This window comes from Rutidosis leptorrhynchoides, chromosome 3 (genome assembly GCF_046630445.1).
Source record: "Rutidosis leptorrhynchoides isolate AG116_Rl617_1_P2 chromosome 3, CSIRO_AGI_Rlap_v1, whole genome shotgun sequence".
Taxonomy (NCBI): domain Eukaryota; kingdom Viridiplantae; phylum Streptophyta; class Magnoliopsida; order Asterales; family Asteraceae; genus Rutidosis; species Rutidosis leptorrhynchoides.
This window is the reverse complement of record NC_092335.1, coordinates 102,723,818-102,751,125: the sequence shown is the minus strand read 5'-3', so window position 1 is coordinate 102,751,125 and position 27,308 is coordinate 102,723,818. Positions and strand designations below refer to the sequence as shown.

At 34.9% G+C, this 27,308-nt stretch overlaps 3 protein-coding genes across 3 annotated transcripts; 2 read left to right on the top strand and 1 right to left on the bottom strand.

Annotated features, from left to right (window-relative positions):
• Positions 1-9,577: 9,577 nt before the first annotated feature.
• LOC139896592 (protein GRIP) lies at positions 9,578-16,739 on the top strand. Its single transcript, XM_071879235.1, has 21 exons — positions 9,578-9,932; positions 10,460-10,930; positions 11,032-11,147; positions 11,241-11,410; positions 11,661-11,754; positions 12,470-12,556; positions 12,668-12,748; positions 12,885-13,010; positions 13,094-13,202; positions 13,280-13,359; positions 13,441-13,569; positions 13,645-13,745; positions 13,853-13,986; positions 14,065-14,171; positions 14,254-14,373; positions 14,458-14,529; positions 14,704-14,775; positions 14,856-14,903; positions 15,444-15,549; positions 15,640-15,698; positions 16,375-16,739. Exons 1-21 carry the CDS (start codon positions 9,893-9,895, stop codon positions 16,483-16,485), a joined length of 2,433 nt encoding a protein of 810 aa, XP_071735336.1. The 5' UTR covers positions 9,578-9,892; the 3' UTR covers positions 16,486-16,739.
• Positions 16,740-17,809: 1,070 nt separating this feature from the next.
• On the bottom strand, positions 17,810-24,491 carry LOC139896591 (ubiquitin domain-containing protein DSK2b-like). Its single transcript, XM_071879234.1, has 4 exons — positions 23,806-24,491; positions 22,770-22,939; positions 18,377-18,428; positions 17,810-18,232 (listed from the first exon to the last, which is right to left on the bottom strand). Exons 1-4 carry the CDS (start codon positions 24,401-24,403, stop codon positions 18,081-18,083), a joined length of 972 nt encoding a protein of 323 aa, XP_071735335.1. The 5' UTR covers positions 24,404-24,491; the 3' UTR covers positions 17,810-18,080.
• Positions 24,492-26,179: 1,688 nt separating this feature from the next.
• Positions 26,180-26,539, top strand: LOC139900259 (uncharacterized). The gene has a single exon (XM_071883048.1). It carries the CDS (start codon positions 26,180-26,182, stop codon positions 26,537-26,539), a length of 360 nt encoding a protein of 119 aa, XP_071739149.1.
• The last annotated feature ends 769 nt before the right edge of the window (positions 26,540-27,308 follow it).

The following is a 27,308-nucleotide window of genomic DNA, read 5'->3' as shown; positions in this document are numbered from 1 at the left end:
CTTTCTTATTTCATACATCCCAATAGATTGTGAAAATGCTTAATCCAGTTCTGATTCTTGATATTTTCCTGGCTATCGTATCCTTCATTCTTCTTTTTCATCTGCCACCAGAGGAAGTTATTTTCTTCTACTATTACCTTGGGGTTATAGTGTTTTTCATTCTCCCGTGTCTTTATATTGCTATACGCATTGATATACACGGTTTGTAATTTCGGGGTTGTTATCGGGCTTTATATTCTCCATTATATTTTGGAGCTTCATGTTTTCGTTTTCTCTTCCCGACCTTAAGTCAAGCGGATAATGGTCAAGAATTCGTAGGTATGAAGTTTCAGATGAACATAACTAATGTTCTAAGAAAGAAATGGTAATAGTACAATCTGACTTGTCAAATTACCAGAATACCTCGAAAAAGACCGAATCATTAAGAAAATATTTTCTTGATATTTTTAGAGATTATATAGAATGAAAGAGTTATGAAAAACACTATAACCCCAAGGTAATAGTAGAAGAAAATAACTTCCTCTGGTGGCAGATGAAAAAGAAGAATGAAGGATACGATAGCCAGGAAAATATCAAGAATCAGAACTGGATTAAGCATTTTCATAATCTATTGGGATGTATGAAATAAGAAAGAAGATTATAGGAGTGGTGAAAATAAATGAAACGGAAGTGGTCAATTTATAGCGAAATATCAGACATAGCAATCGAGGCAGATTACGCATTTAATCAAAGAAAATCCTAATTTTCGCAAATTTCGAAGAATCAAATATTATTTAGATTATGAAGATTTTTTATTCCTTAAATTCCGGAAATCAATCGTAACTACGTCAAAAGTTAAGACGAATCTCTATTCTTTTATTTCACTCTTTTACGATAACTTCTCTCATACGCTTCGAGAAATCGGATTGTTTTATCCATATAATTCAACGGTGATAAAATTCTATTTATCAACTCATATCCGTCATGAAAACAATTTTATTGTTAGCCATGATGACCTCACTTAAATTTAGGGACGAAATTTCTTTAACGGGTAGGTACTGTGATGACCCGGAAATTTCTGACCAAATTTAAACTTTATCTTTAAATGATTTAATGTTTTCGACACGATAAGTAAAGTCTGTTAGATTGAGTCTCAAAATTTTAGAACTGTTTCATATATATAATTACCTTTGACTACTCTCGACGATTCATGAACAATTATATGTATGTATATATATATATATATATATATATATATATATATATATATATATATATATATATATATATATATATATATATATATATATATATATATATATATATGTACAAGTAAAAATGACTTTCCTACAGTAAAACATTATTTGCTACAGTAAAAATGACTTTGCTACAGTAAAACACTATTTACTACAGTAAAACACTATTTGCTACAGTGAAACCGTACTTTGCTACAGTAAAACACTATTTGCTACAGTAAGCACTATTTGCTACAGTGAACACTATTTGCTACAGTAAACACTATTTGATGTCAACGAACTAGCAAATAAAAACGGATAAGGCGGCCATGCGATCGCATGACAAAAACACTGAAAACTCATGCGATCGCATGGGGTCTAAAATCTGGCCACATCTATAAATTCGAACGTTTTCTGATTTCTGATTCACTTTTCATTCTTCATTCCTCCGTATTATTATTTATATTTATATTATTAATATTATTATTAATATTATTATTATTATTATTATTATTATTATTATTATTATTATTATTATTATTATTAAGATTAATATTATTATTAATCTTATTATTATTAATATTATTAATTAGTATTATACATAAAATACTACGACGAGGTTATGAGCGTGTCACTTTCAAAATAGTTTTCAAGCGGGATAGAGCTAAGGAAATTATGGGTTATTGCCAAGGAGGTTATGGGTAATGTTCGGGGGTATATTTGTGAATCAAACCTAGTGTTTATCATCTCCGTTACGTCTACGTACTTTCCTACAATATTGAATCTCAATATTGATACGTAAGCACTCATATTTTATCTTTTATATATTAATTGTATATCCATGTCTAGTGCTCGAGTATATATATTTATACATGCTTGTATGCTAAATTTCGTCGTTAAACAGTTTATGATGAATCAAGAATTAAATACATATGTTACTGGTAAAAGGTATATGATATGCATGTTTTTGGAAAGCTGGCGAAAAATCAATGACTTTTCATTTAGATATCGAATAGTTTCGATGAACGGATTAAGAGATATGATCAACCGAATTATGATTGACGTTAATTGAAATTGCTTTTGAATCTGCAATTAAGATTTAAACAACTTGTTTACGAGATTGATAAAATGGATTTTTGAATATTACCAACCGAGTAAATGACTCCTTATATAAGGTATGTCTCGTTTTATTGAACTAATGTCAAAATTGACTTTTTAAAACGACTTTGGATAACTTTTGTATGTCGATCTCGAGCATTAGGATTGTGATACACTATGACCTGACCTAGCTTGATAGACATTTATTGACCAACATATGTTCTCTAGGTTGAGATCTACGATTATTTGGTAATCCGAGTTTCGATCACATTTTGGTGAACGACTTTATATGCTGCTAAGGTGAGTTTCATTTGCTCCCTTTTTAAATGCTTTTGCAATATATATTTTTGGGCTGAGAATACATGCACTTTATTTTAAACACAATGGATACAAGTACATACTAAATTCTATACCGAGTTTGAACCGAAAATCCCTTAGCTTTGGTAACTAGTAACTGCCGGTTATAAGAACTGGTGGGCGCGAATAGTTGTATATGGATCCATAGGGCTTGATATCCCCGTCCGAGCTAGAGCACTAGCCTTTTAACGGATGTATGCTATTTGAGAAGCGTACACGTTGGTTTGCGTGTATTATTAAGATGATTATACAAAGGGTACAAATTATATATACGTTAAAGTTTAGTTACCAGGGGGCTCAATTTCGTAGAATATTTTGATAAACGTTTCTGGATGAAACAACTGAAATCTTGTGATCCACCTTTATATACAGATTATACGAAACATTAAAACTATGAACTCACCAACCTTTGTGTTGACACTTGTTAGCATGTTTATTCTCAGGTTCCCTAGAAGTCTTCCGCTGTTTGATTATTTGTTAGACAAGCTATGTGCATGGAGTCTTACATGGCATATTTTTTCAAGAAAACGTTGCATTCACCAAATAATCACCATGTATCTTATTTTGACTGCATTGTCAACGAAAGTACTATTGTAAACTATTATTTATGGTGATTGTCTATATGTAGAAATCATCAGATGTCGAAAACCATTGATTTAAATATTCATTTATGGTGTGCCTTTTCAAAAGAATGCAATATTTATAAAACGTATCATATAGAGGTCAAATACCTCGCAATGAAATCGATGAATGACGTGTTCGTCCATATGGATTTGGAGCGATCGTCACACATCTTCACCTCCATACCACCGTTAATGCCCCATCCCTATCGAATTCTTCGCCTATGACAACCACATCATCGTCATTGTTGTTATTAATATCAAGAAAATTTAACTTTTTACGTTAAAATAAACTCAAAGTTTCAACCTAATAAGTACTAACACACCACCTAAATATTGCATATTAGAAGTTGATTTACAAAATTAGAAAAATTGAACACATTTTTATCAATTTTACTTAACAGCTTGTTTGGAACACTTATTTTAATTTGTGTTGCATGTTTGTTAGAAGTGCACATTTGGATGGGTTCAATTTCATTGTTGTTGCGATAAGTTACGAGAATCGTGATAAAGATTGACTAATAGAGCTGTTAATTGATAAAAGAATTCTACAACAAATTATAAAGCGCAACGTATGTCTACCTATATGTTTAAGGCAAAAAAAAAACGAATAAATAAAATCATAAATATTTCTTTTCTTCATAGTTGAAGAATCGAAATAAATACTATAACGTAATTTCATGCCTCATGGTGAAAGGGGAGTCTGCGTGCATAAAGTAAAGATTTGGGCAAATAGAGATCAATTCTCTTTTGGGATATTAAGAAGGTGTAGTCGTCGTATCATTTTTTCCTTTTTACTTAAAATTACGTCAAAAACATACTTGAAAAATCTATTTATGAGTTTCACATTTAAATTCATGTCAACAAAGATTACTATTTTCAGAGTTTCATATTTTTATCTTGATATAATCAAATTACTAACGCTAAATTTGCGCAAAAAAAAAATCAGCTAACTTTGCTGTTGCAATAGGTTACTAGAATCCTTACTGAGATTGACTAATGAACATGTTAATTTTTAAGATGATTACAACAAATTATAAAGCCAAACAATCCAATTACAAGTGTGTCTACTTGTACGTTTAAGCCAAAAAATGAATAAAATCAAAAATATCTCTTTTCTTCATAGTTAGAGAATCGAAAGAAATGCTCTAACGTAATTCCATGCCTTATGGCGAAAGGGGAGTCAGTGTGGCTAAAGTGAAGATTAGGAGATGATATGGGAAGAAAAGAAACTCATTACAATTTTTCTGTCAACCTTGGTCAATGTGCCTAACGGCACTTCTCCAATGAATTTTATTCTGATCGTCCACCTTTCTCCTCCTAACTTCGTCATTTTTTCATCCATTCATTTCTTTCTTCATTAAAATGAAGTCACCAACCTCATTTACTTCTCGTACCTTCCTTCACTCATGAATTCAATTTCAAATAACAATCCCATTTTTCGGTTCCTTTTCCTTTTCTTCCAAGATAACCATAAGTCCGTCAATCCCTCATTTTAGCCCCATATTTCCTTCTTCGTTAGGTGCCGATTTTTCTTCTGATGATTCACTCCATCTTAATCATCACTCGGTGGAGGGTTTTGTTGACGGTAATGACGAACCGACACCATCCCTCATAAACGATGGGATTAATGACGTTTCTGACGCAATCGGGAACACGATCTTTGTGGGTAGACTCGAAAAGTGTACAAGAGATATGTTGTGCATTTTTTTCGGCAATTAAGGCGAAATTACATAAATTAAGTACTAGAATGCTAAGCGTTACGCCTTTGTTACGTATTCCAACTCTGCTGACGCTCGCTTAACCGTTTCAAAACTCAATGGTTCTGGCTCTTTTGGGAAATCAATCTACGTTGGGTGGCATAGGGCATGTGCTTCTTTTGGACGTCGGTTTGACGAAATTCATAAACGAAGCTACTTCAACCTTTCACTAAACTCTGAGTTTGGATCTCGAAAGGAGAGGTGTGTATTGTTGGTTGATAAGGTATCCTTTAACTTTACAAAGTTGTGTTCCTTTGTGGTAAGTCATAAGGTATTTGTCTCCTCTATTTCAAAATTTGGCGTTTATGGTTGCATTGTTCATGTTTTGGATGATGAAAGTTTGGCTAGGCTAGTGGTACCTCCGACTATGGATGAGTGTGTGGTTTTAACTCCTCTTTTCGCCAGAGTATCTAGCTTCTTTAGATACGTTTGGTTTGAAATTAGAGGGGTTCTGTTGGTTTTTTCTTCAAAGTCCAACGCTTCTGTTATTGCTAAACACTAAGGTGATGTGATTTTGTGGCGAAACCTACGTCTAATGTTGACTTTGCCGGGTTTTTGTTTGTTTTTATCGAAACACGAGCGGTTAAGCACATCCACGATACGATTGATGCTGGTTTAGTTGATTCGGGGTCTCGTTCGAATACTAATATGTGAGTTAATGAGATAATTGATACCGTTGTTATTAACCGTGTTGTGGATGTTGGTTTTGAAGTGGATTAAGTTAATAGGTTAAACTGCGAAGTGACAATTGAACACATGGTTTTTGCTGGGGATAATGTGGGTTATTGTAGGATTAATGTGAGTGAGTTGGAGGTCACATATGAGGAGGTTTCAGGGGTTGTGGTTGCTGGTACATACAGTATGGGTGTTGAACCCACATTTGTGGTTTTATTTAACACTGGGGGGGATCGATCACGGATTCGAGTAAGGTAATGGCTAATAGAGTGGGGAATGCTGATCTTGGAGATAAGAGTCACGTTTTGAATCTTCATCGGGGCAAAGATTGAAATGGTCTAAGTTGTGAGTTGATAATTGGGGGGAAAGGTTTAGTGTGTTTTCGGGTCCTTATGATGCTCAATATCCGGATACATATATGGCGCTTGAAGGTCAAGGGTTCGTCAACAATAAAAGGAAATTGAACGAGATCTTGCATGTTGGTAAGAGTTCGGACGCTTCTCGATCAATTGGTTTGGAGATGAGAAGCTTGTTAGATAATTTGTCTTTGGTTGCTACAGCCTACGGGTAATAGTGCGGGTAGGTTGCATTGTATATGTACGCAATGTAACGACCCCAAAACCGTTTACTAAAAACGAAGCACTTTAAAAAAAAATAATAACTTTCAAGTAAACTTCCAGGTGACACTAAACTTCCAGGTGACACTAAACCTTCAGGTGAACTTTCAGGTGACACCTTTCTCATTAAAACTTCCAGGTAAAACTTTTGATCTATTTGAGTTTACAAAAAGGTTTCAACAACCCGTATAACCAAACGGTGTAATTTCGACCCAAACATACTTTAGACGAGTTAGGACTCGATAACCCAACCCGATACCAAGAGCATAATCCCGGGGACCACCAAACCTCCAATCAGCGTTCAAATATCCAAAAGTTAATCCTCCAAGCTTAAGCAACGTCTATCAACCCTAGTCTAGCAACTAGGTAAACTCCGCATCAACGATACCTATAAAAAGGTAAACAACGAGAGGGGTAAGCAAAAAGCTTATTGAATGCAATAATTATACATATACATATATAATATACCTACTTGCAAACACTTACACAAATACCGCATACGAGCTAGCATTTCAATAACCATGCAATCACAATGCATAAACTAAATATTCGCAATTCACAATAAGCTAGCATCGCCAATAGCATATAGTTCGCAATTTAATATGCTAAAACTACAAAACATAACCATGGTTAACCAATCGTACAAGGGAATGGTGCCCGCGAAAGACCACCGGAGTTCACAACATCCATTAGTGTACTTAACACCGCGTATCACTAACCCCCGGGTGGCGTCTTAACACCTCGATACTTCACATCGGGTGGCATCTTAACACCTCGATGCTTCACCCGTCAATATACTTTCCGGAGTGGTGTCTTAACACCTCGACACTTCACTCCCGGGTGGCATCTTAACACCTCGATACTTCACCCCGAGTGGCACCTTAACACCTCGATGCTTCACCCGTCAAACATTCCGGAGTGGTGTCTTAACACTTCGACACTTCACTCGTCTCGTGAAACGTGGTGTCTTAGCACCTCGACACTTCACATTTCACGCTACATAAATAAATACATCATATACATACACATATAATTATTCCACTCACCTCGAAATGCCTGGACAAGTCATGTATGTAAATCGCCTCCAAACGCAACCGAGCAAGCTTTTACCTATAATACGCATATAGGTATACACATAATCAACATACATTCCCTACAAGAGAATTCGACACAAACGCCCTTAACCAAGGGTTTATATCTACCTCCACAATCCGCCCATTTAGACACCTAAGGTGGACTTCACCAATTACCACTACGGGTGGTAATTCCGACACATTCAAACAAGTATAACTTAACCCAATTTATACTTGGCACCAATTAGACCAACGTAGGTCTTAACACTAAACTACTACTTAGGTAGTAATTATTTCAAACGCCATTTACACAAAAACCACAACATGTGCAATATTGACCCATATTGCTTTTGACCACAGTTGACTTATGTTAAAACATCACTTTGATTCAAAATCACTTCTATTGTGTGATTACTTCCAAAAATGCCATTTAATACTTTACACAAGTGTTTAAACATCCATTTGACCAAAACTAGTGTCATCATCAAATTTGACCCAATTAACTTACCCATTTGACATAAGTCCCAAAAACGCCCAAAATCACTAACGGCTAGTGATTATATTTCCAAAACAACAATTAACACCTAAATCAAGTATTTACATACTTGATTCACCAAAACTTGGCTCAAAACTCATTTTAACACTAAACCAAGTTAACATCCAAATTTTGACCAAAATCAAACTCTTTAACACACCCAAATCACCACCATACCACCAATTGATTAACAACACTATCAAAGGTTGACTTTAGATCATAAACCTATACATCCACAACAACTTCACCTCTTTGAGGCATTTCATCAAACACCTTGTGTGCATGACTTCAAACTTGTTCTTATGAACATCAAATTTACCAATACTCATCCCATCTAGTGATTATCACTTAAATCTAAGACAAATACACCCAAATTCGTCATTAAACCCTAAACCCACAATATTAGGGTTCTTAATCACAAGCTTGCTCCGAAACCCCCAAATTTCATAAGAAATGGGTTTTATAACTCATCACCAACATAAACCCTAACCAAAACAAGAATCGAACAATTAAAATCGGAGCTAGAACTTACCATCACCATCAAAATGTAGCTAGAAGGAAGATGAATGACTTTAACTCTCGCACCATGAAAGGATTCAAGCTCCATCTTCATAATCTTGAGCTTTCTCACTCTAAAAGCTCTTCCTCTCTCTAGAAATGGATGAGAGGATTTGTGTGGATGTGAAAATGAGGATAAGATAAGGTTTTGGCCATATTTGTAGCCTCAAAACCGAACCCAACGCGAAATAACCAAAATGCCCCTTTCTACTTTTTAATTAAAACAAGGGATCTGTATCAGGCAGGTTTTGCGCGGCGCGCGTTTTAGCTGAAAAGAAATCAGGGTCTTACACGCAAGCGAAGTGTCAAGGATTCTGCTGGGGTTGGTTCACGCATTCGAGTAAATTATGTGAGCACGGGGTGAAGAATTTTTTTCTAAAGCTAAATTTAAGGCAAAGGATAAGGACAAGAAGAAGTTGGCGTCGAATAATTCTTTTTTTTTTTTTTAACAGGACATCATCAAAGAGGACGCATATGGCAGTGCGATCCAAAAGTCGCTACATGATGATCAAGTGGATAAGTCTTGTAAGTGGTCTACGTGGGATCGGGTTCAGGAAGAGCATTAGAAAAAGGGGGTTTCTTCGAGGAGTTTAAAAGGTGCAGTTTCAGTTCTCCTCTGACGGGTACTATCATCGGTGATGGGATCGGCAACGGTTCGACTTTTTCATTTAAGGTTTGTGCGGGAAATGGCGTTGACTCTAACAACAACGGCGTCGAGCTCCCACGGTCGCGTCCTTTTTTCGATTAAGAGGTTTGGCTTGCTCGTTAGTTAGTGTGGTATTTTTTGTTATTTCTTTCGTTTATTTCCATGACTGTAGACTGTATGTCATGTTGACCTTTGGTTCTCGACAGTACTTTAGTTTATTTAGCTTTAGTTCGGATTATGTCTTTAGTTTTAGTTTACTATTATCTAGCCCTGTCCACGATTGTTGCTTGTATCTTGTTATTTCTTTCTCTTAGAAAAATAAAATTATTATAGTTTTCGTCTTTTTGAATTTTTTTTTTTGTCAAATATTATAAGTTGAGGGGTGCAGAGTGTTAAGTATATCCATATGAACATGCCGTTTTATTTACTTCCGAGTCCAACTCAACTCGTGACTCGGGGCCCATACGTAAAACGAAAATCTGGTGAGGCTGAAAGTTTTTTATATTCCTTTCTATCAGAAATTCGATTCGATTCATAGAGTTTGTTTACGCCATCCTCTGAATCTCCACCCCTTTTACTCAATCACAATTTTGTTAATAAGTATTAGGGTTTGATTGATTCATTTAGGGGGTGGTGTTTAGATCCGTCAGGTATATTAAATAAAAAAACACGAATTATATCCTACAGAATCATAGATCTCGATTCACCAATCAAATCAATTCGAATTACGAACTTTCGAATGATTATTGATCTTGTGTGTGTATCCGGGAGATATCAAGGTTAGATTACTACTTAAAATGCAACTGCTTTAATTTATCTTCCAGTGTTACTTGTACATTGTTAATTTTAAGATTGCCTTATTTTTATAAGTTGAGCTAGGCTTTTAAAATTGGAATTGAAGTTAGTTTGATATTAGTATTTTGCTCCAACAAAATCTTACTGCTGTGGGTGATTAGGTCTTATATACTGGAAGCACTTGCACTTATGGCCTTATTTAGTTTTTCTGATTAACGCTTAAGATTTTATGCATTGTACTTCATTTTATGTTTACTATAGATTTATATTCTAATGACATAAGGAACCATTTGCACTTCAGTTCACCATATATTAGTTATATTCCAAGTCAACAAATGGTTTTGCTGTACCAAGTTTTCACCTTTTTTGTTTTGCTTTAGTGAAACAAGGTGAACTGGACTTTCAGAAAGGTAATTCGAGAAGGAATCATAAGTCGCAATAGTGTTTATATTTTAAGTTGGTAGAGTTATCGAATATATACAAAGATCACCGACTTCAAATTATATAGCAGTATTTAGAAATTGCAAGACAATGTCAGAGGGTGGAGGTGACATTGATGGGAGATCGGTAAACGATGTTGTAGATGATGATCCACGAGATGCAAAATCGAACGATACAAGTTCTCAAACTGATAAAGATCTTAACAAGAATTATGTTTCATCCAATAATAACTTTAGTTCTGATGATACACACGATCAGCTAATGCAAATGGTGGTAGATCTCAAGTTTCAAAATGAGTACTTGAAGTCTCATTTCCAGGACTTGAAGAATGTACACGCGGAGTCAAAAGTAAAAGTATTTGACCAAAATGGGACTTGTGAAGATTCAAAAGAGTTGCATGAAAAACTAGAAGCTTTGAACAGAGAACTCGTAATAGAAAGACAAACACGAGGTGCCGCAGAGGCAGCTTTGGAGCATCTTCGAGCAGAATACTCGGAAGCAGATTCAAAGTCTCAAGAGCTTTCTGCTAAACTGGCTGAAGGTTGTATAAAAGTTCCAGTTTATAAGCACACTTTATGTTATTGGTTTTGATTACTTAATTGATCCTGATAATAAAATGTATACTGTTGTTTATGGACACAGTTGAGAAGAGTCTGGAACAACAAGTAAAAGAACGTGACGAGAAAAACTCTGAGCTTGATTCCAAGTTGAACAGGCTTCACAAGCGTGCAAAACAACGAATCCAAGAAGTTCAGAAGGTAATTTCATTTGTGGGCCCTTTAAAGTAATAAGATGAGTATGCATACGGTTAATTTTATTGACTCTGATTGGTTTTTGGAGATATTTCTCAGGAGAAAGATGACCTTGAGGCTAAGTATCGTGAAGTCAATGAAAAGTCAGAGCAGGCTTCGTTGCAGTTGTCAGAATTACAACAGGAGCTTGATCGCACACGCCAACATGCTAACGAGGCATTAAAAGCAATCGATACTGAGAGACAACAACTGCGAAGTGCAAACAATAGGTATTTGAAATTAAGCATCCAAAATTTTTTATATCTTCATCCATGCATTTATTAATGTTTATGTTTTTGTAAAATTACATATAAAGTTTTCTGTTGACCGTTACAAGTAATTGTAGAAAATTGCCAAATGCAGTAACCTGTTATCTCCAAAGGGTATAACATACATTTGAATAATGTTATAAGTTTAGTCTTATGCATGCATCATGTATTATCATTTTCTCTTGACTATTCATTATCTCCTCTCATATAGACTTCGGGACAATATCGAAGAGTTGCGCCGATCTATGGAGCCTAAAGAGAATGCTATTGAGACATTGCAACAATCACTTCTAGAAAAAGAGCAGGTATTGAAATTTTCAAACTGTATTTTTATTTTTATATACTACCGTATCACTTTATTTTTTTTTTATACTCGGTATAGCTAGCTGCCGACAAAGGTCAGGTTGGTTCGGTTTGGGTAACGGGTCAAAACGGTTTTGGGTTGAAATGGGTCATGGGTCAAACGGGTAAAATTTTTAAACAGGTTCAAACGGGTCAGGTTGGGTCGGTTTGGGTAACAGATTGAAACAGGTAATGGGTCAAATGGGTTAAACATGTCTAAACGGGTCATATACTTTTACATTTGATATTTTACTTTTATTATATTGTTTTAGTTATTATTATTTATTATTAATATTTATATTTATTATTTATTATATATATAAGAAAATATTCATATACTTAATAATTGATATAACCATTAATGCATTCATACATGATTGACGGATGAAACTTGTTATGCTTGACCCAATTGACCCATTCACAAGACCCATTGGACCTGACTCTATTTATTGAACTTTAGGATTTGATACCCATTTGACCCGTTCTTTTATATTTTGTATAAGACCTAATAGGTTGGAGAAAAACTTATTGGAACTTTTTTCAAGTTTTGGTTTACATTGCCATGCCTAATTTTTTACAAGACCCAATTGACCCGAAAGCTTGACCCATTTGACCCAAATTTGGTAGTATGGGTCTCAATTGCCATGTATAATAATTATATTAACTTTCCCGATACAGATGCTAGACAACATGCGAGGGCTACTACAAGCTGCAGAAGAAAAGAAACAGGCCTCATTGATGGAACTTTCTTCAAAACATCAACAGGTAACATGCACGTTTCTATTTGAAGATGAATATTATCTGTTTAACTTTGGATCCACCATATCTTGATATGAATTTTTTACTTGAAGTAAAATATATGCTTTATTTTCTCAGCAAATAACAAATCTGGAAGCTCAACTTGCTGAGTCAGCAGCAGATAGAACCAAAGCAACAGAAACAATCTCTACTTTACAGGTAATAAGCCATACATTGATATGTAGATAAAATATCAAGTTTGTAACAATCTTTAATTCTGACATATCTCAATTTTCATTTTTTTATTTTTTATTATTATTATTATTATTATTTTTTATTTTTTTTTATTTTTTAGAGACTGGTTGCAGAAAAAGAGTCAAAACTTGCAGAGATGGATGCAGCTTCAACTGGTGAATCAGCAAGGCTTAAAGCTGCCATGGAAAGTATTAAAGGAGAAATTACTCACTTGAAACACGAACATGTAAGATCTGAATACTATAAAAAAATCATAAGTTATCGTAAGCGTATTTAGCTGATGAAGTGCATTTATTACAAAATATTTAGGAAAATGAAAAAGAAAAGTGGGAAGCCACATCTCAAGCACTAAGCAAGAAACTAGAGATTGCTGAGGGTAACTGTATACGTGCTGAAATCGAAGCTGCCAAAATGAAAAGTATATACATTTCTTTGTTGGATTTTGTATTTCAGTAGTTAATTTTTTTTTAAGGTAGCTAATAATGGGACTCACAGGTCAGATGGATCTGGAACTTTCTTTGCAAAGTCAACGGTCAAACACGAAAGACGCTGAATTGGTGGCAGCCAAAGAGGAGGTATCCCATATTTTTGTTTACATTACATATGACTCGTGCTCATTTTCTCGATATCCTTATGAAATATTCTTGATTATCCAGATTAAGCGTTTAGAAAGTGAATTTGCTTCGTATAAGTCTCGTGCTCATGCACTTCTTCAGAAAAAAGATGCTGAGCTGGCCTCTGCTAAAGATAATGAACAAGTCAAAGCACTTGAAGAGGCATTAAAGGTGGGCTCTTTTTTTAGTACATATTGTGCATTTAAGATATTACTATAAATTAATATAAATATCATGTTCCTTTAGGAAGCTGAAAATGAAATATTGTTGGCTTCTTCTGAACGGGACAAAGCGCTGCAAGATCTTGAAAATGCTTTAACTTCTCATGAAAAAACACTCATTGCTAGGTAAAGTGATATTTTTTCGTGTTTAATTATGTTTTGAGGGTTCAAAAAGTTATCTTTAAACGATATAATACCTATGATGATTTTTTTATATTTACTTCTGTATTCAGAGATGAAGCTTTTAGTGTCATTGAGCAACAAGTGAAGAACTTGGAAGCGAAGCTCACATCTACACTTTCTAATCATCAAACTGAGAAAGAATCTTGGGAAAAGAATCTTCAAAATGTGGAAGAAACTTGGCAGTGTAACTAATATTAATCCTGTTAATGTTGCTTAATCATTGATTAAGTTTATGTTGATGATGAAGTTGACTTTTCAACAGTGAGATTTGAGGCGCTAAAGTCTGAACTTGAACAACAAAAGTTATCACCTAGTGAAGCTCTGCAAAAAGAAGTACAGGATCTCCAAACACAATATAAAAAATTGAAGGTGCTAGTTCGATTCAGTAGTATGCTGAAACCAATATTAAGTTGTACTTTTGTTAACAGTTGATTTGTATATTATAATATAGGAGGAACATGATTCATTTCGTGATCTTGCTGATAAGTTGATTGAAGAGAAGGACACTGAGATTACAAGGCTTACAGACAACAATAAAAATCTTCTTCGTTCATTACAATCAAAGCCATTGGTATCTCTCTCAAATTTCTTTAATGATCATGTGTTGGGAAATTTTCATGATTATATTTGTTTTTTTATTTTATTTTTTTTGTAGGCAAATAACAATGAAAATGGCCATATGGGTGGATCAAACTCAAACACCTCAGTTGCAGAACAGCAGATATTGGTATGCATACTTTTGTCCTTTGAACTGTAATGACTTATTAGTTCTCATATTTTATATGAAAATGAAATGCTTTGTTATTTGTGCCTCTGCTTATCAACAACATAAAAGTGTGATTATATATGTATTGCACATGCAATTACTCAAATAAACACAAATCAATGATTGTGAACACAGATTTTGGCAAGGCAACAAGCTCAAAGGGAGGAAGAGTTAGCTCAGTCACAACGACATATTCTTGCACTTCAAGTAAGTCGTAATGGCTCTAAGTTTAAGTTGCATCTTCAAAATTTAATGTAATAGTTTCTTAATTACGTATTTCTTTATAGGAGGAACTTGAAGAGCTTGAACGTGAAAATCGCCTTCACAGCCAACAGGTTTTTATTTTAGTCTTCTATGCACGATAATGTTTGTTAACTGAAACAATGTCTTGGACAGAAGATGTTTTGTCTTGGACAGAAGATGTTTTTTAATATATATTTAACTTAAGTGAACTCGAGACTTTTTCACATTGGAGGTGGAAAAGTGGGCCGACCAGACAGGTTGGGTAATCGGTCAAGCCAGGTTCAAATTGAAACCATTCATTTTTTGTAAGGGTTGCAACGGTAGACCAACAAACACTTTTTGTCCAACTTATATCAATAATAATCGTGGATGTTCATTTAAGTACAACAGTATGAAAGTAATTTTGGAAGTTGTGTACACATTAAATATGTACTTTGGATGACGTTCAACATGTTTGACCCGTTTCACCAATTTGACTTGTTCCCCTTTTGGTTTGAAGTTTGGAACTTGACCATTTTGAGATATAACACAACCCAACTTTACTCATTCTTAAGTAAATGTGTTGAAACTATAACATTAATGTAAACTAAACTTCTAACTTAACTAGTATTTAATCTCATAACAACCCACAGGAAGCTTTGTTGAAGGAAGAACTCCGAAATATGGAAAGATCAAAAAGAAGGGAAGGAGTCGATATGACTTATCTTAAAAATGTCATAGTAAAGCTTCTTGAAACAGGTATTTTACCCGGTATTTTACCCTGATGAAATTCAATTATTTACCTAGACACTGTAAATAATCTACCATGCTTAACCTTTGTGTGAATAGGTGAAGTTGGGGCCCTACTTCCTGTCATTGCAATGCTCCTTCAGTTTAGCCCTGACGAGGTGAGCAAATAAATAATATACTCAAAACTAACTTCAACAATATTGGATGATGTGTCTTATTAATATTTAAAGCCATTGAAGTTAAGGTTTTTAATAGTGTATCATGTTGAAGAGAATGAAAATATTCGTATTGTCAAAGTGAGCTCGTTGCCTGCCAATACTTTTCACTCATGTTTATAGCAAATTAGGAATATAGTATGAACTTTTATTCGTATTTAAAGAACCTATATGATATTTTTGCCTTATGCAAACCAGATGTATTTCATTTCTATATAATAATTTCTCTTTAAGTTGATATTCAAACCAGACGCATTTCACCCTTTATAGATTTAAAGGGTTAGAGTTGTCACTGTTAAGTGAATATTTGATGCCTTCGTTTGCACAACCTGCTTGTATTTCTCATTTCCTGTTTTGTGGCCCGTCCCAGTATTTTTTTACATCACACCGTAAGAAACAAAATTAATATTGAAATGTTAACCAAACCCACATTTATGTCTCTGTTTTCTCATCAGTCACATGAGTTTGGCATATCCAGTAATGGTCCATGGCTATTTGCTTATAATCTCAGGCCCCATTGTTGATTTAAGTTGTACAAAATTTTCTTAATTTACTTAAATTCTTTCTAATCCTGTGGCTTAGTTCACGACGACTAATTAGATGTGTCATACAAATGCAGTTGCAGAAGTGTCAGAACGCTTATCGGGCTTTCACTGAAGTTCCACCAAGTCCAGGTGGTGAGTCACCAGGAGCTGGGGCCTCTCTTTTTTCGCGTTTCTCCTTCACGTAGAAAGTCTGAGGGTGAACCAAGTTGGAAAACATGACATCACCAATGATTCTTGTAATTCTTTTTGTACGATCAAACTTTTTTACTGAACGAAAAATATGATCAGAGAGGAAATTATACATTATACATTATACATGCACATTAAAAGATGAACAAAAAGTGTGATAGAATCCGGCCTTGAAGTTTTGTATTATTAATTCATCATAGGTACTGGTAGTGGTGTATAAAGTTTGATGCATTTTGCCCGTTCTTTAATTTTGACTTATGTTGCTGTTCATTTCTAAATTGTCTCAAAGTGACAAGTGTAGTCTTCAAATAACATATCAAATATTGGTGTTAAAGTGATCAACTGGGTCTCTTGTAAGTGTAATAATGAAAGGGCATGTTGCAAAAAGTTGACAAAAATTTGCATACAAAATGACAGTCAAAAAGCAATGAGGTATAATAATGTAGATTGTGCTCACTCGGATGAACAGAATGATTGGCTGATCGATTAAACTACATTAGCGATTAAAATGGTCATTGCTATACAAATTCATGCTACCTACCTTTGAGTTACGTTATATAAATTCAGGCAAGATGTATTTAAGAAAAGGCATAGAGCTAGAGTTCTTAAAACCCAATGTCGAACCCTGCCCTTGTTTTAAGGCATAATTAGTCATACGTCATATTTAACATCATCATGCAGATGGAATCCAAATGAATGTAGGATTCTGGCAACAAAAAAAAAAAAAAAAAAAAAAAAAAATGCGATTTTGCTAACATAATAGTAACACCTTGCTTAATTTCAGTAGATTTGTCTCATTTATTGAATTTTATTATCATATTCTGTTTTCCGATGTTTCTTTGAATCATTTTGAAATTAAATCTGAAGTGTTATGCTAACACAATCCCTCAAGGCTTTCAATAAGAAAATTATAGATGCATATGACTTGATGTACATTTAACAAATTTGTAGGAGGTCAACATATATTCAGGGAGTTTGTTAGCATCAGTACAAGTGTACAACTATCAATATCAATTCATATATAAGAGCTAAGTCAATATTTTCTCATAAAGACTGAACAAAGACAAGCAACCTATAACGAAAGTAAAAGCTTTAAACTCGGGACTTTTACAGCCGAAGGTAATTGCTTGTGTATAAATGTACATATACTGTCACAGTCGAAAGTGCCAAATGGTACCGAGTTGTTTTACTACCGTGATCATTCACTTGTTTAATATTTGAGTTTGGATCGTTTTATTATAGATTTGGTGATCGGTTAAAGCATATAAATTTCAATTAACTAAACAACGAGGACATGAGAAAACTGTACAAAACCAATGATGAAAGTAGATGATAAAATACTACCAAGATTCCTTAAATTCAAGTACCATAAGTTCATAAGCTAACAAAACTCGCCGAGTATTACCCTAGCTTAGTTTCACTGATAATACGATCATGTCACAAGAAACATGTAATACGAGTAATTCCTAAAATTCAAACACCAAAAGTTCAAAACTGTCGAGTATTATTAACACTAGCTTAATTTCAGTACTAACCAAGATTTTCCAAAAGTCGCTAGCTAACAAAAACGCAGAGAACATGAGAGATGGAGCTAATGAAATGCAGAAAGGACTCGTAAGAGCTCAACCGTAGCATACACATCACCCGCATGAGCTGTCAGCGCTTGAAGATTCTCACGAGCATCGGTAAAACCCATTTCTTCAAGCTGTCTTAATTGGGTAGCATACTTCTCCTCCGGAGGTACTGTTATTAATTTTTAAACCCAAAAGTAGCTATTAGTTATTAGTTATAATAAAGATAATAAATAATAATAACAATATAATATTTGATAAATAAAGGAGCATGCATGATTTGTTATGTTCTTAAGCATATCCAAATTAATGTTACCAGGTCCCTTTGTGAGCTCCGAAAAAAGAGTTTCCCATAGTTCGAACCATTCCTGTAACAGGAGCAACAAACATGTTACAAGAAAATAATTAAGTGAATAGTAGTAGTAGTTTTTTTTTTTTTTTTTTTTTTTTTTTTTGTTTTTTTGAATAGCCAAACTTTTATTAAAGAAAAGAAATTACAAAGGAGGGTCCGAAGACTAATATAGGAAAACTCGTACAAAAGGCCTATGCTAAGAACAACACGAAGAAAAAGCTATGCTAAAACAACTATAAAGAAAAGAACAGAGACTATACAATGCGGGCTGTAGATATTCTCGCAGGTTAATATTTATGTTCAGGAAAAAGCCTTCATCTACCGAAATCCGCCTAGGCGGGGAGCAACTTGTAATAACAAGCAGGAATAGGAATCAGAGTGCAGTACTGTAACAAACAGCGACAAAGCACTTGACCCTACCCCTCTTAGCCCCCGCCAAGGAAGAGAACGAAAGAATCCGGCATAAAAAACCTGAAAATTAACCTATGCCAACTTTTGTGTGAATAGCATCGAACCATCTCGGATTGGTTAACCATTTAGACCACTCTAGATTGCCTTTCTTCCAACGACTATTAATCCATTCGAAGCTCTTAGATTGGATTTCAGACACGATTTTTGAAGTGCTAAGATTCTTCTTACCGAAAGCTCGATCATTACGATGTAACCATATGTAATAGCTAGTAATCCATACGACCGATTGCCAAAGAGCGGAACCGAGATTAGTGCTAATCTGAGCGTTTGAAACGTTTGCAAGATCCGATAAACTTGTGATGTGTAATTGATCTAGGTTCCACCATCGTTTAATTTTATCCCATATGTCATTAGAGTTTGCGCACCTCACAAGGGTGTGAAGGAGGGTTTTCACATCATCATCACATACCGGGCACCTTACGGAGTCAAGATCTATGCCTTTTTTATCTAGCTCGGTACGGACAGGGAGCTTGTTTTGTTTCGCCCTCCAAATGAAAATTCCAATTTTTTGAGGAACCAACGAATTTAGAACAGTGGGGGTAAAAGGACCAAGATTAGCAGCGGCTAAAGAGTTCAAATGATGCATTAAAGACTCGGTGCTAAAGGAACCATTTGGGTTAAATTTCCAAGTCCAGCGAGGGTGTTGATTATTTGAAAACTTGAAATTTTCGATTTCGGCAGTAAGAGTTGCAAGTTCGTCAGCTGCTCGCCATCTAGGAAGGGTGCTCCAGCTCCAGTTAAAAACGATACCTGAATCTGAAAAGCAAACACGGCCAGAGATAGATGCGTCTTTATCCGCCTCAAGTCTAAAAAGTCTCGGGAATGCAGCGCATAGGGGTCTATCCCCGATCCACTTGTCTCTCCAGAAACTCATACCATCACCATTACCTACATCTTTTACAAAGGCATTAGAAATATCACACCCTAACTTATTTAGGGTGTGCTCGATATTAATGATGTTGAACCAAGTGCGACCCGAAATTTTTTTTAAATTAATTGAGGATAAATTAGAAAAGCACCCTAACCCACCATTAACCCCATATATACTCTTTATAATTCGTACCCAAAAAGTGTTTTCATTTGTTAAAAATCGCCACCACCATTTCGATAGAAGGGAAAGATTTTTTAGTTTTAACGAGTTGACATTTAAACCACCGAATTCATACGGTAAAAGTATTTGATCCCATTTGACCCAAGCCATTTTTTTCTCATCTAAAGATCCACCCCAAAAGAAATCACGACGCAATTTTTCAAGATCTTTTAATACACTTACCGGGGCCTTAAACAAAGAGAAATAATATTGTGGAAGACTACTTAGGACTGCTTTAATGAGAGTTAGGCGTCCACCATACGAAATGGTTTTAGCCTTCCACTCGGATAGCCGTTTTTTAAACTTATCGAAGATAGGAGCCCAATTTTTATGACTTTTTAGATTTGCACCAATGGGAAGGCCGAGATATTTAAAAGGGAAGGAACCCTCTTTACATCCGAACCAAGTGGCAATATTATACAATTCAACTTTAGAAGCACCAATGCCGTACACACAACTTTTATTAAGATTAATTTTAAGACCCGATAACTCTTCAAAACATTTGAGAATTTTCAAAATATTCCTGACTTCATTTTTATTCCAATTGCCAAAAATGATAGTGTCGTCGGCGTATTGAAGGTGAGATACGACAACCTTATCATTTCCAACCTTAACACCACTAATTAGATTTTTCAGAGTTGCAACCTTAAGGAGGTGGTTCAAACCTTCACCCGCAATTATAAATAGGAAAGGAGAAAGTGGATCTCCTTGCCTTACACCTCTCTTGGGGAAGAATTGGTTGGTCGGTGAACCATTAACAAGGACCGAGATAGAAGTGGATTTTAGGCATGATTGAATCCATTTTACCCATTTGGCCCCAAAACCCATAGATTTCATAATGGAACAAAGGAAGTCCCAATCTAGACAATCAAAAGCTTTTTCAAAATCAACTTTAAAGACAAAACTCTTTTGATTCCTAGATTTGAGGTCGTCGATTGTTTCAAGAGCAATTAAAACGCCATCAAGTATGTATCTATTTGAAATAAAGGCGGTTTGCTCGTCACCTATTAGCCTCGGTATGATTTTTCTGATTCTGTTTGCGAGTAATTTTGAAAGAATTTTGTAGTAACTACCGATGAGGCTAATAGGTCGATAATTGGAAAAGTTGAGAGGGTCCTTAACCTTAGGGATGAGAGTGATGAAAGACGCATTGCACCCGTTTGAGATTTGTCCCGATTCCCAAAACCAATTGATAGCTATTAAAAGATCTTCTTTAATGATGTCCCAGTACTTTTTATAGAAAAGAATATTGAACCCGTCCGGTCCTGGGGCTTTATTACTTCCACATCCTTTTATAGCCTCTAGCACTTCCGATTCCGAGAATTTAACCTCAAGAGCTTTGGCCATGTTTTCTTCAATTTTTGAGCCATCCCAATTATTAAGCATCCACCCTTCAGAGTTGCTTTTCTCGAAAAGTCCCTGAAAAAAATTAAAAGCTTCAGTTTTGATTTTTGAAGGGTTAGAAATCCATACCCCGGCGGAGTTAATTCCATGGATGTTGTTTTTATGGTGCCGGCGACGGATGTAAGAGTGAAAGAATTTGCTGTTTTCATCTCCCTCTAACGCCCATTTGTATCTAGCTTTTTGTTTGAGCATCTCTAATTGCATGTTTTCTTTTTGAGTTAGAGATTCACGATCTTTCATCCATTTATTTAATTGTTCTTCATCTAAATTAGTCACCACAGCTTTCTTTTCCCAATCATTGATGGCATTGGTTAATTCCTCAATTTCCACCTTTAGTTTACCATGCGACGTGGAGTACCATTTTCGAAGTTCTTGCTTGACAATCTTTAGTTTTTCTCGGAAAATTACATCGGGTTTGTTGCTATTGACTGGTGACTTCCAAGCGGCATTAATGACATCATGTGAATCTTTTTGTTTCAACCATTCATCGAAAACTTTAACCGGTTTAGGCCCAAAATTGATGTCCCCATCTTTAAGAAACAGGGGGCAATGATCAGTGTGTTTCTTATCTAGAACCAACACATTCGCGTTTGGCCATTGTTGAATGAAATTTTCCGATACCAGAAACCTGTCGAGCTTGCTGAATTTTGTACCGTTATCACTTATGCGAGTATACGTTCTACCACCTAAAGGCATATCGAGGAGAGAGTTATCTTTGATAAAATCATTAAACATTTTCGCTTTCCTTTCACAAAATTCAGTATTCTTTCTTTCGTAAGCGAATCTAACTTCATTGAAATCACCAAAAATCACCCACATAGCACCATCATATGTCAGAATATCTGAAAGATCGTTCCACATAGTTTTCTTATCTTTCTCGGTTTGGGGACCATAAACGTTGATTAGAATGAGCTCGGTACCTAAATCCTGCCAATGTCCTTTTATCGCAATATAGGACTCTCTTTCAATAACACGGTTAGCAATAAAAATATTTGGGTCCCATATCGTTAGAATCCCGCCCGAATTCCCATTTGATTTTTTAAAAGCATACCGATAATCACAATTGCCCCAAATTTTTTCTATCCACTGCTCCGAGATTTTTTCAGCTTTAGTTTCTTGTAAAGCAATAACGTTTGGCTTATTTTGAAAACAAACTTTTTTAAACCAGTTAAATTTATTTTTATCCTCATAACCCAACCCTCTAATATTTAAAGACAGTATCTTCATATTTAATTTTTTTTTTTTTTTTTTTTTTTTTTTTTTTAAAACACGATGAAATTAGAAGGTACCTTAGTTCCTGGTTGTACCCTTCTTCCTCGACAGGCCTAGAATTTCGCCAACTTCTTCGCAGTTAATTGAGTTATCCGAATAGTAGTAGTAGTAACTTAAAACCTGTCCTTTAAAAACCAGCCTTTGCTCTGCAGCTGGTACATTACTGTTCTTTTCAATAACAAACTTAAACAAATCAACCTTTGCCTTCAAACTAGCCTGAACCGCGAACGTCTTTCCATTTAAAAGCCGTATATTAAGCGTCACAGTACGGCTTAATGGAACAGCTTTACCTGAAAACTCACATCGCGTTTATCATTATTACATTTTAGATTATAGTCCTACCAGTATTATTAAGACATAAAATGATTTTTTCTTATATTCTCTTTCACATCTACCCTTTACCTATTAGGCTATTATCAATAAATTAACGTTACAATGCCACTCCATATTCTCTGTATATAAAGTTCAAGCTAATTTTATGATTTCTGATTTACTCAATTTTTGAGTCGTGTGTCTTTACTTATTCTCAACAAAAATATAACCATCATAACTAAATATGAAACTATCGAATTCTTTTACTAGTTTACAGTATCAAAAATATGTAATTTTACAATTATACATTCAACTTTACATCAGAAATTATATATGAATGCATCTTTACAGCTATTTACATCAGACATCATATTTGTATTTATCTACATGAAAGTTTCAAACCAAAAAACTAAATATACGGAGTAATATATAATGTAGTTATACTTGTGATCGATAATCGATATACATGTAATATCATGTTACATACACTATCCATCATGTATAACAAGTAATCCATCAAATGTAGTACGGAGTACTATTATAATATATGCAAGTTGCAGTTACATGTGATGATCCATATATAATATTAATATGGTTATAGCTTCTAGATCACCAGTTAGAGACCAAACCAATATTCCAATTTCTGATATCTTACACATGCTTATTTTTATACGAGTGTTATTACTTGTAATAAATTTTGGTACCGTTGTAACAGAGCATATATATTAAATATATCTTATTATTATTATTATATTATTATTAGATACACAAAGCATATATATATATAATAATATTAATTAATACATATATGAGTCGACAAAGAGTAGGAATAATCGATGTTTACCAGCACCAGCAGCCCAAGGTTTAGGAAGCGGGTCGGTTCTCGGAGCAGGAGAACCAGTAGTCGTCTCCGCCCCCTCCAGAGCACCACCAGTGGTTTCAGGGTTAGCCGCCAGGTTTTGAGCCGCCCCGCCCAGATCGCCACCACCTAAAACAGCTGCAGACGGAGTCAAGTTCGAATCGTTCCCAGCATTACTACCACCGCCCATTCTAGTCGCTTTCAGTAACGGCTCCTGGATGTTTTTGTACGTTGTTGGGTCTGCGTTACGAATCATTTCACGCAAGCGTTCAGGGTTTCTTACAATCGCCATTGTTAGTCTGTCGATGGCGGGATCGTTGAGCCTGCGAGCAATTTCTGGATTCCGATCAACGATTTCGCGCAACGGAGGGCTGCTCATCACCACCTCACGCAAAATGTCTGGGTTGTTCAATAGATACATGACTCCTCGCAACATGTCAGGATCGGTCAACTCTTGCTGCATTAGTTCCAATTCTGGAAATGGTGAACCATCAAGGGCGGTTCCACCCGGTTCAACCGAGCTAACTTCGGCTGCAGCCAGTGGAGTGGTATTTGCTCCGGTCACAACATTATCACCGGCCATAGGATGAGAACTGAACGATTGGTGTTTGAGGTCGAGCTGAACGATGATTGAAGTGGACTGAATTGAAACCCTAAAAAATAGGAATTTGAAGGATAGATGAACGAAAAGGGGGCGTTTTATGATAACTTGGGGAGCAAGGGTATTTTTATGACGTGGAAGTACTAATTACGGAGTATTTTATTAAATGTTCAAATTGTTGATAATAAACTTTGAACTTTCTTCGTTTCAAAAATTTATAATTTTTTTGGAAAAATGGAATTTTATTATTAAAATCTCCCTAACAAGTTGCTAGAGAGCAATAACAAAAACTTACAACGGTAGTCAAGAATTCCAAGATACATCAATTTTTCCTCTATTTCTAATCCAACTAAACGAAAAATTATGAATCAAATCAAATAAACAATCTTTCTTCATTTTAGTTGAAGAAAAAAGAATGTTGTTACGGAAGCGTCAAAAAAGCCACACACTTGATGCTACGATCGCGTAAAGCTTCATCTTAGTTGTCACAAACATTTAACTTTCACAAATCACAAGTTAGTGATTCAACCATCTAAAAAACTCAACTGGATTTAAAATAATTTTACACTTGCGAGTTTATTTAGTTTGAGCATGTAAATTACAAAAGTTTGATGATTTAACCTTTCAAAATATTAAATCAATAATTGAAGGTAAACTTGAATAGAATATATTATAAGAAAAAAGATAGAATGGTCAAAATGAAACTTAAAACTTAATGAATTAAATAACTGTTGATCTTTTTTCTTAAATATGAAAGTAAAAATAATGAGAGTAATTAACTTAATTAACTAATAATTATTTCTGACAACTACTCTTAAACATGTCATTAACGTTAATTAATGTGTTGTACAAAACTGTTAATGTTGACATTACATAACAATTATTGAAATGTACACATTTTTCACATTAACGAGTCTCCTAAAACTCTTTAAAAAATCCTTAGCGAAATCTAGATAATTCAAACCTTGCTTTGGGTTCCGCATGTCATTAGTCCGTTATGCTAATACATGTCCATTTCAGTCAAATTTACAAAATTATCATCTGAATGTCACATTAAGGGGTGTTGTGAAGGAAAAATCCTAAAAAAACACTTATTTTTTAAGAAGTGCTAATTACACGCCCAACAAATAATTTATTCACGGAAAATGCCTAATACGAGACTAGAACCCCCCTAACTTCTTGATTATACGCCTACTTATGTACCACTAGGCTATAAGTCTTTTACTTAATAAAAGAAAAAAATCTACCTTATGTTCTGATAAATATACACGAATATATTAAATATAAAGATGTAATTAGAGGAGTTAACAAATCCTATGTAGTATAACTGTTATAAAGTAGTTATATACTTTGATTAAGGTTTTTGGTGTTTTTGATATAATCTATTTGGATTGTTTGATGGTTTCTTCCCATGTTGAAACCTAAAAATGTCGGGATTCATTTACCTTATTTTCTATACGTTAGCACTATTAAATAGGCTGAATAAGTCGATCAGAATGGATCAGGATGCGAAAGACTCTTGGCGTTGGACAGCGTGTACAAGTGGGATTTTTACAACAAAAAAGATGTCGGCTCTAATTGACTCGAAACTGCTACAAACAGGTTTGCGTTCCCCTTCGTGTACCCTTCGTAATAATTTGATTCCTAAAATTATTGAAATCTTTGTTTGGAGGGTAAGAAGTTGTCGTATACCGGTTTTGACGAAACTTGACAAAAGGGGTATTGATTTGCACTCGATTCGTTATCCAATTTGCGATAATGACATTGAGTCAATCGAGCACATCTTGTGCGAAGGCGTGTGATATATGGGTTAATATCTTCAGTTGGTGGGGTATTAATTGGGTTTCAAATGGGAACATAAGTGATCTTTTGCAAGGCAACTCTGGGAATCTTGGTTCGGACTTGGGTAATGATGTTTGGCAAGCAGTTCTTTGGACGTGTTGTTACTTGATATGGAAAAATAGGAACGAGAAAGTCTTCAAATATAAAGGTTGGAACGTGCCGGTTGCGGTGAGGGAAATCCAAGTTAAAAGCTTTGAGTGGATTTCGAAACGATGCAAGACGAAACATCTCGATTGGCACAATTGGCTTCATACGCCGCCTAATTGTTTTATTTAGTTTGTCTGTATTATCTGCTCTCGTGTGTAATTTAGTCGCATGTATATGTAATTAGTGTGTTGCTGTGCCAACTTGGCACTTGCTTATTGTTGTACTGTGAGACTTTGGCTAATAGCTCAAATTGAGTTGTTAGTCCCCTGTTTATTTGAGTAATACAAATATTTTCTGCCTTTAAAAAAAAGCACTATTTAGTATATTTGTTACAGAAATCAGCTTGAATATAGTACAACTAACCTCTAATAATAAAGAATTTAATTTAATTTGATGTACAGAATACTTGAAATAGTGCAACTATATTATGATAGTTTTAGTAGACTTCAAATGATAGTTTTAGTGGACTTCAAGATTAGTAATGATGCTCGAATTCATAAATACTTGTAGATAAGTTGAATTGTTATTTACGCGATCTCTTATTATAGATCGTACGTGGTTGAGAGTTAAAGTTGGGACAACTACACTTGATGAGAAAACTGAAAAATATTGAGTTGATGAGAGAACTGATCAATATTAGTTCCAATGGATTTATATGAATATAAACATGTAATTCGATGGCAGTGGAAATAATAAAGAGTGTGGATAATGGCGATGACGAGGGGTAAAGGATATTGTGAAGTTGACTAATAATCTACTAACGTGTTCACGCATCTTCATAAGCCAAAGTTGCCTGACAAGTTTAGTTACTTGTTCGAGGCCTTTAAGCAGACGGTAAGTAAGTAAATGCTTTAAACTCAGGGACTCTTACAATCGAAGGTAATTGTGTGTAACAACC

Coding starts and splice junctions, on each gene's coding strand:
- LOC139896592 (XM_071879235.1), top strand. CDS start 9,893: ATGATTATTGATCTTGTGTGTGTATCCGGGAGATATCAAG. Junction 11,148..11,240: donor GAATCCAAGAAGTTCAGAAG/GTAATTTCATTT, acceptor GATATTTCTCAG/GAGAAAGATGACCTTGAGGC. Junction 13,570..13,644: donor CACTTGAAGAGGCATTAAAG/GTGGGCTCTTTT, acceptor ATGTTCCTTTAG/GAAGCTGAAAATGAAATATT.
- LOC139896591 (XM_071879234.1), bottom strand. CDS start 24,403: ATGGCCGGTGATAATGTTGTGACCGGAGCAAATACCACTCCACTGGCT. Junction 22,940..23,805: donor ACCTTGGGCTGCTGGTGCTG/GTAAACATCGAT, acceptor GTGAGTTTTCAG/GTAAAGCTGTTCCATTAAGC. Junction 18,429..22,769: donor GGCTGGTTTTTAAAGGACAG/GTTTTAAGTTAC, acceptor CTCCTGTTACAG/GAATGGTTCGAACTATGGGA.
- LOC139900259 (XM_071883048.1), top strand. CDS start 26,180: ATGACATTGAGTCAATCGAGCACATCTTGTGCGAAGGCGTGTGATATA.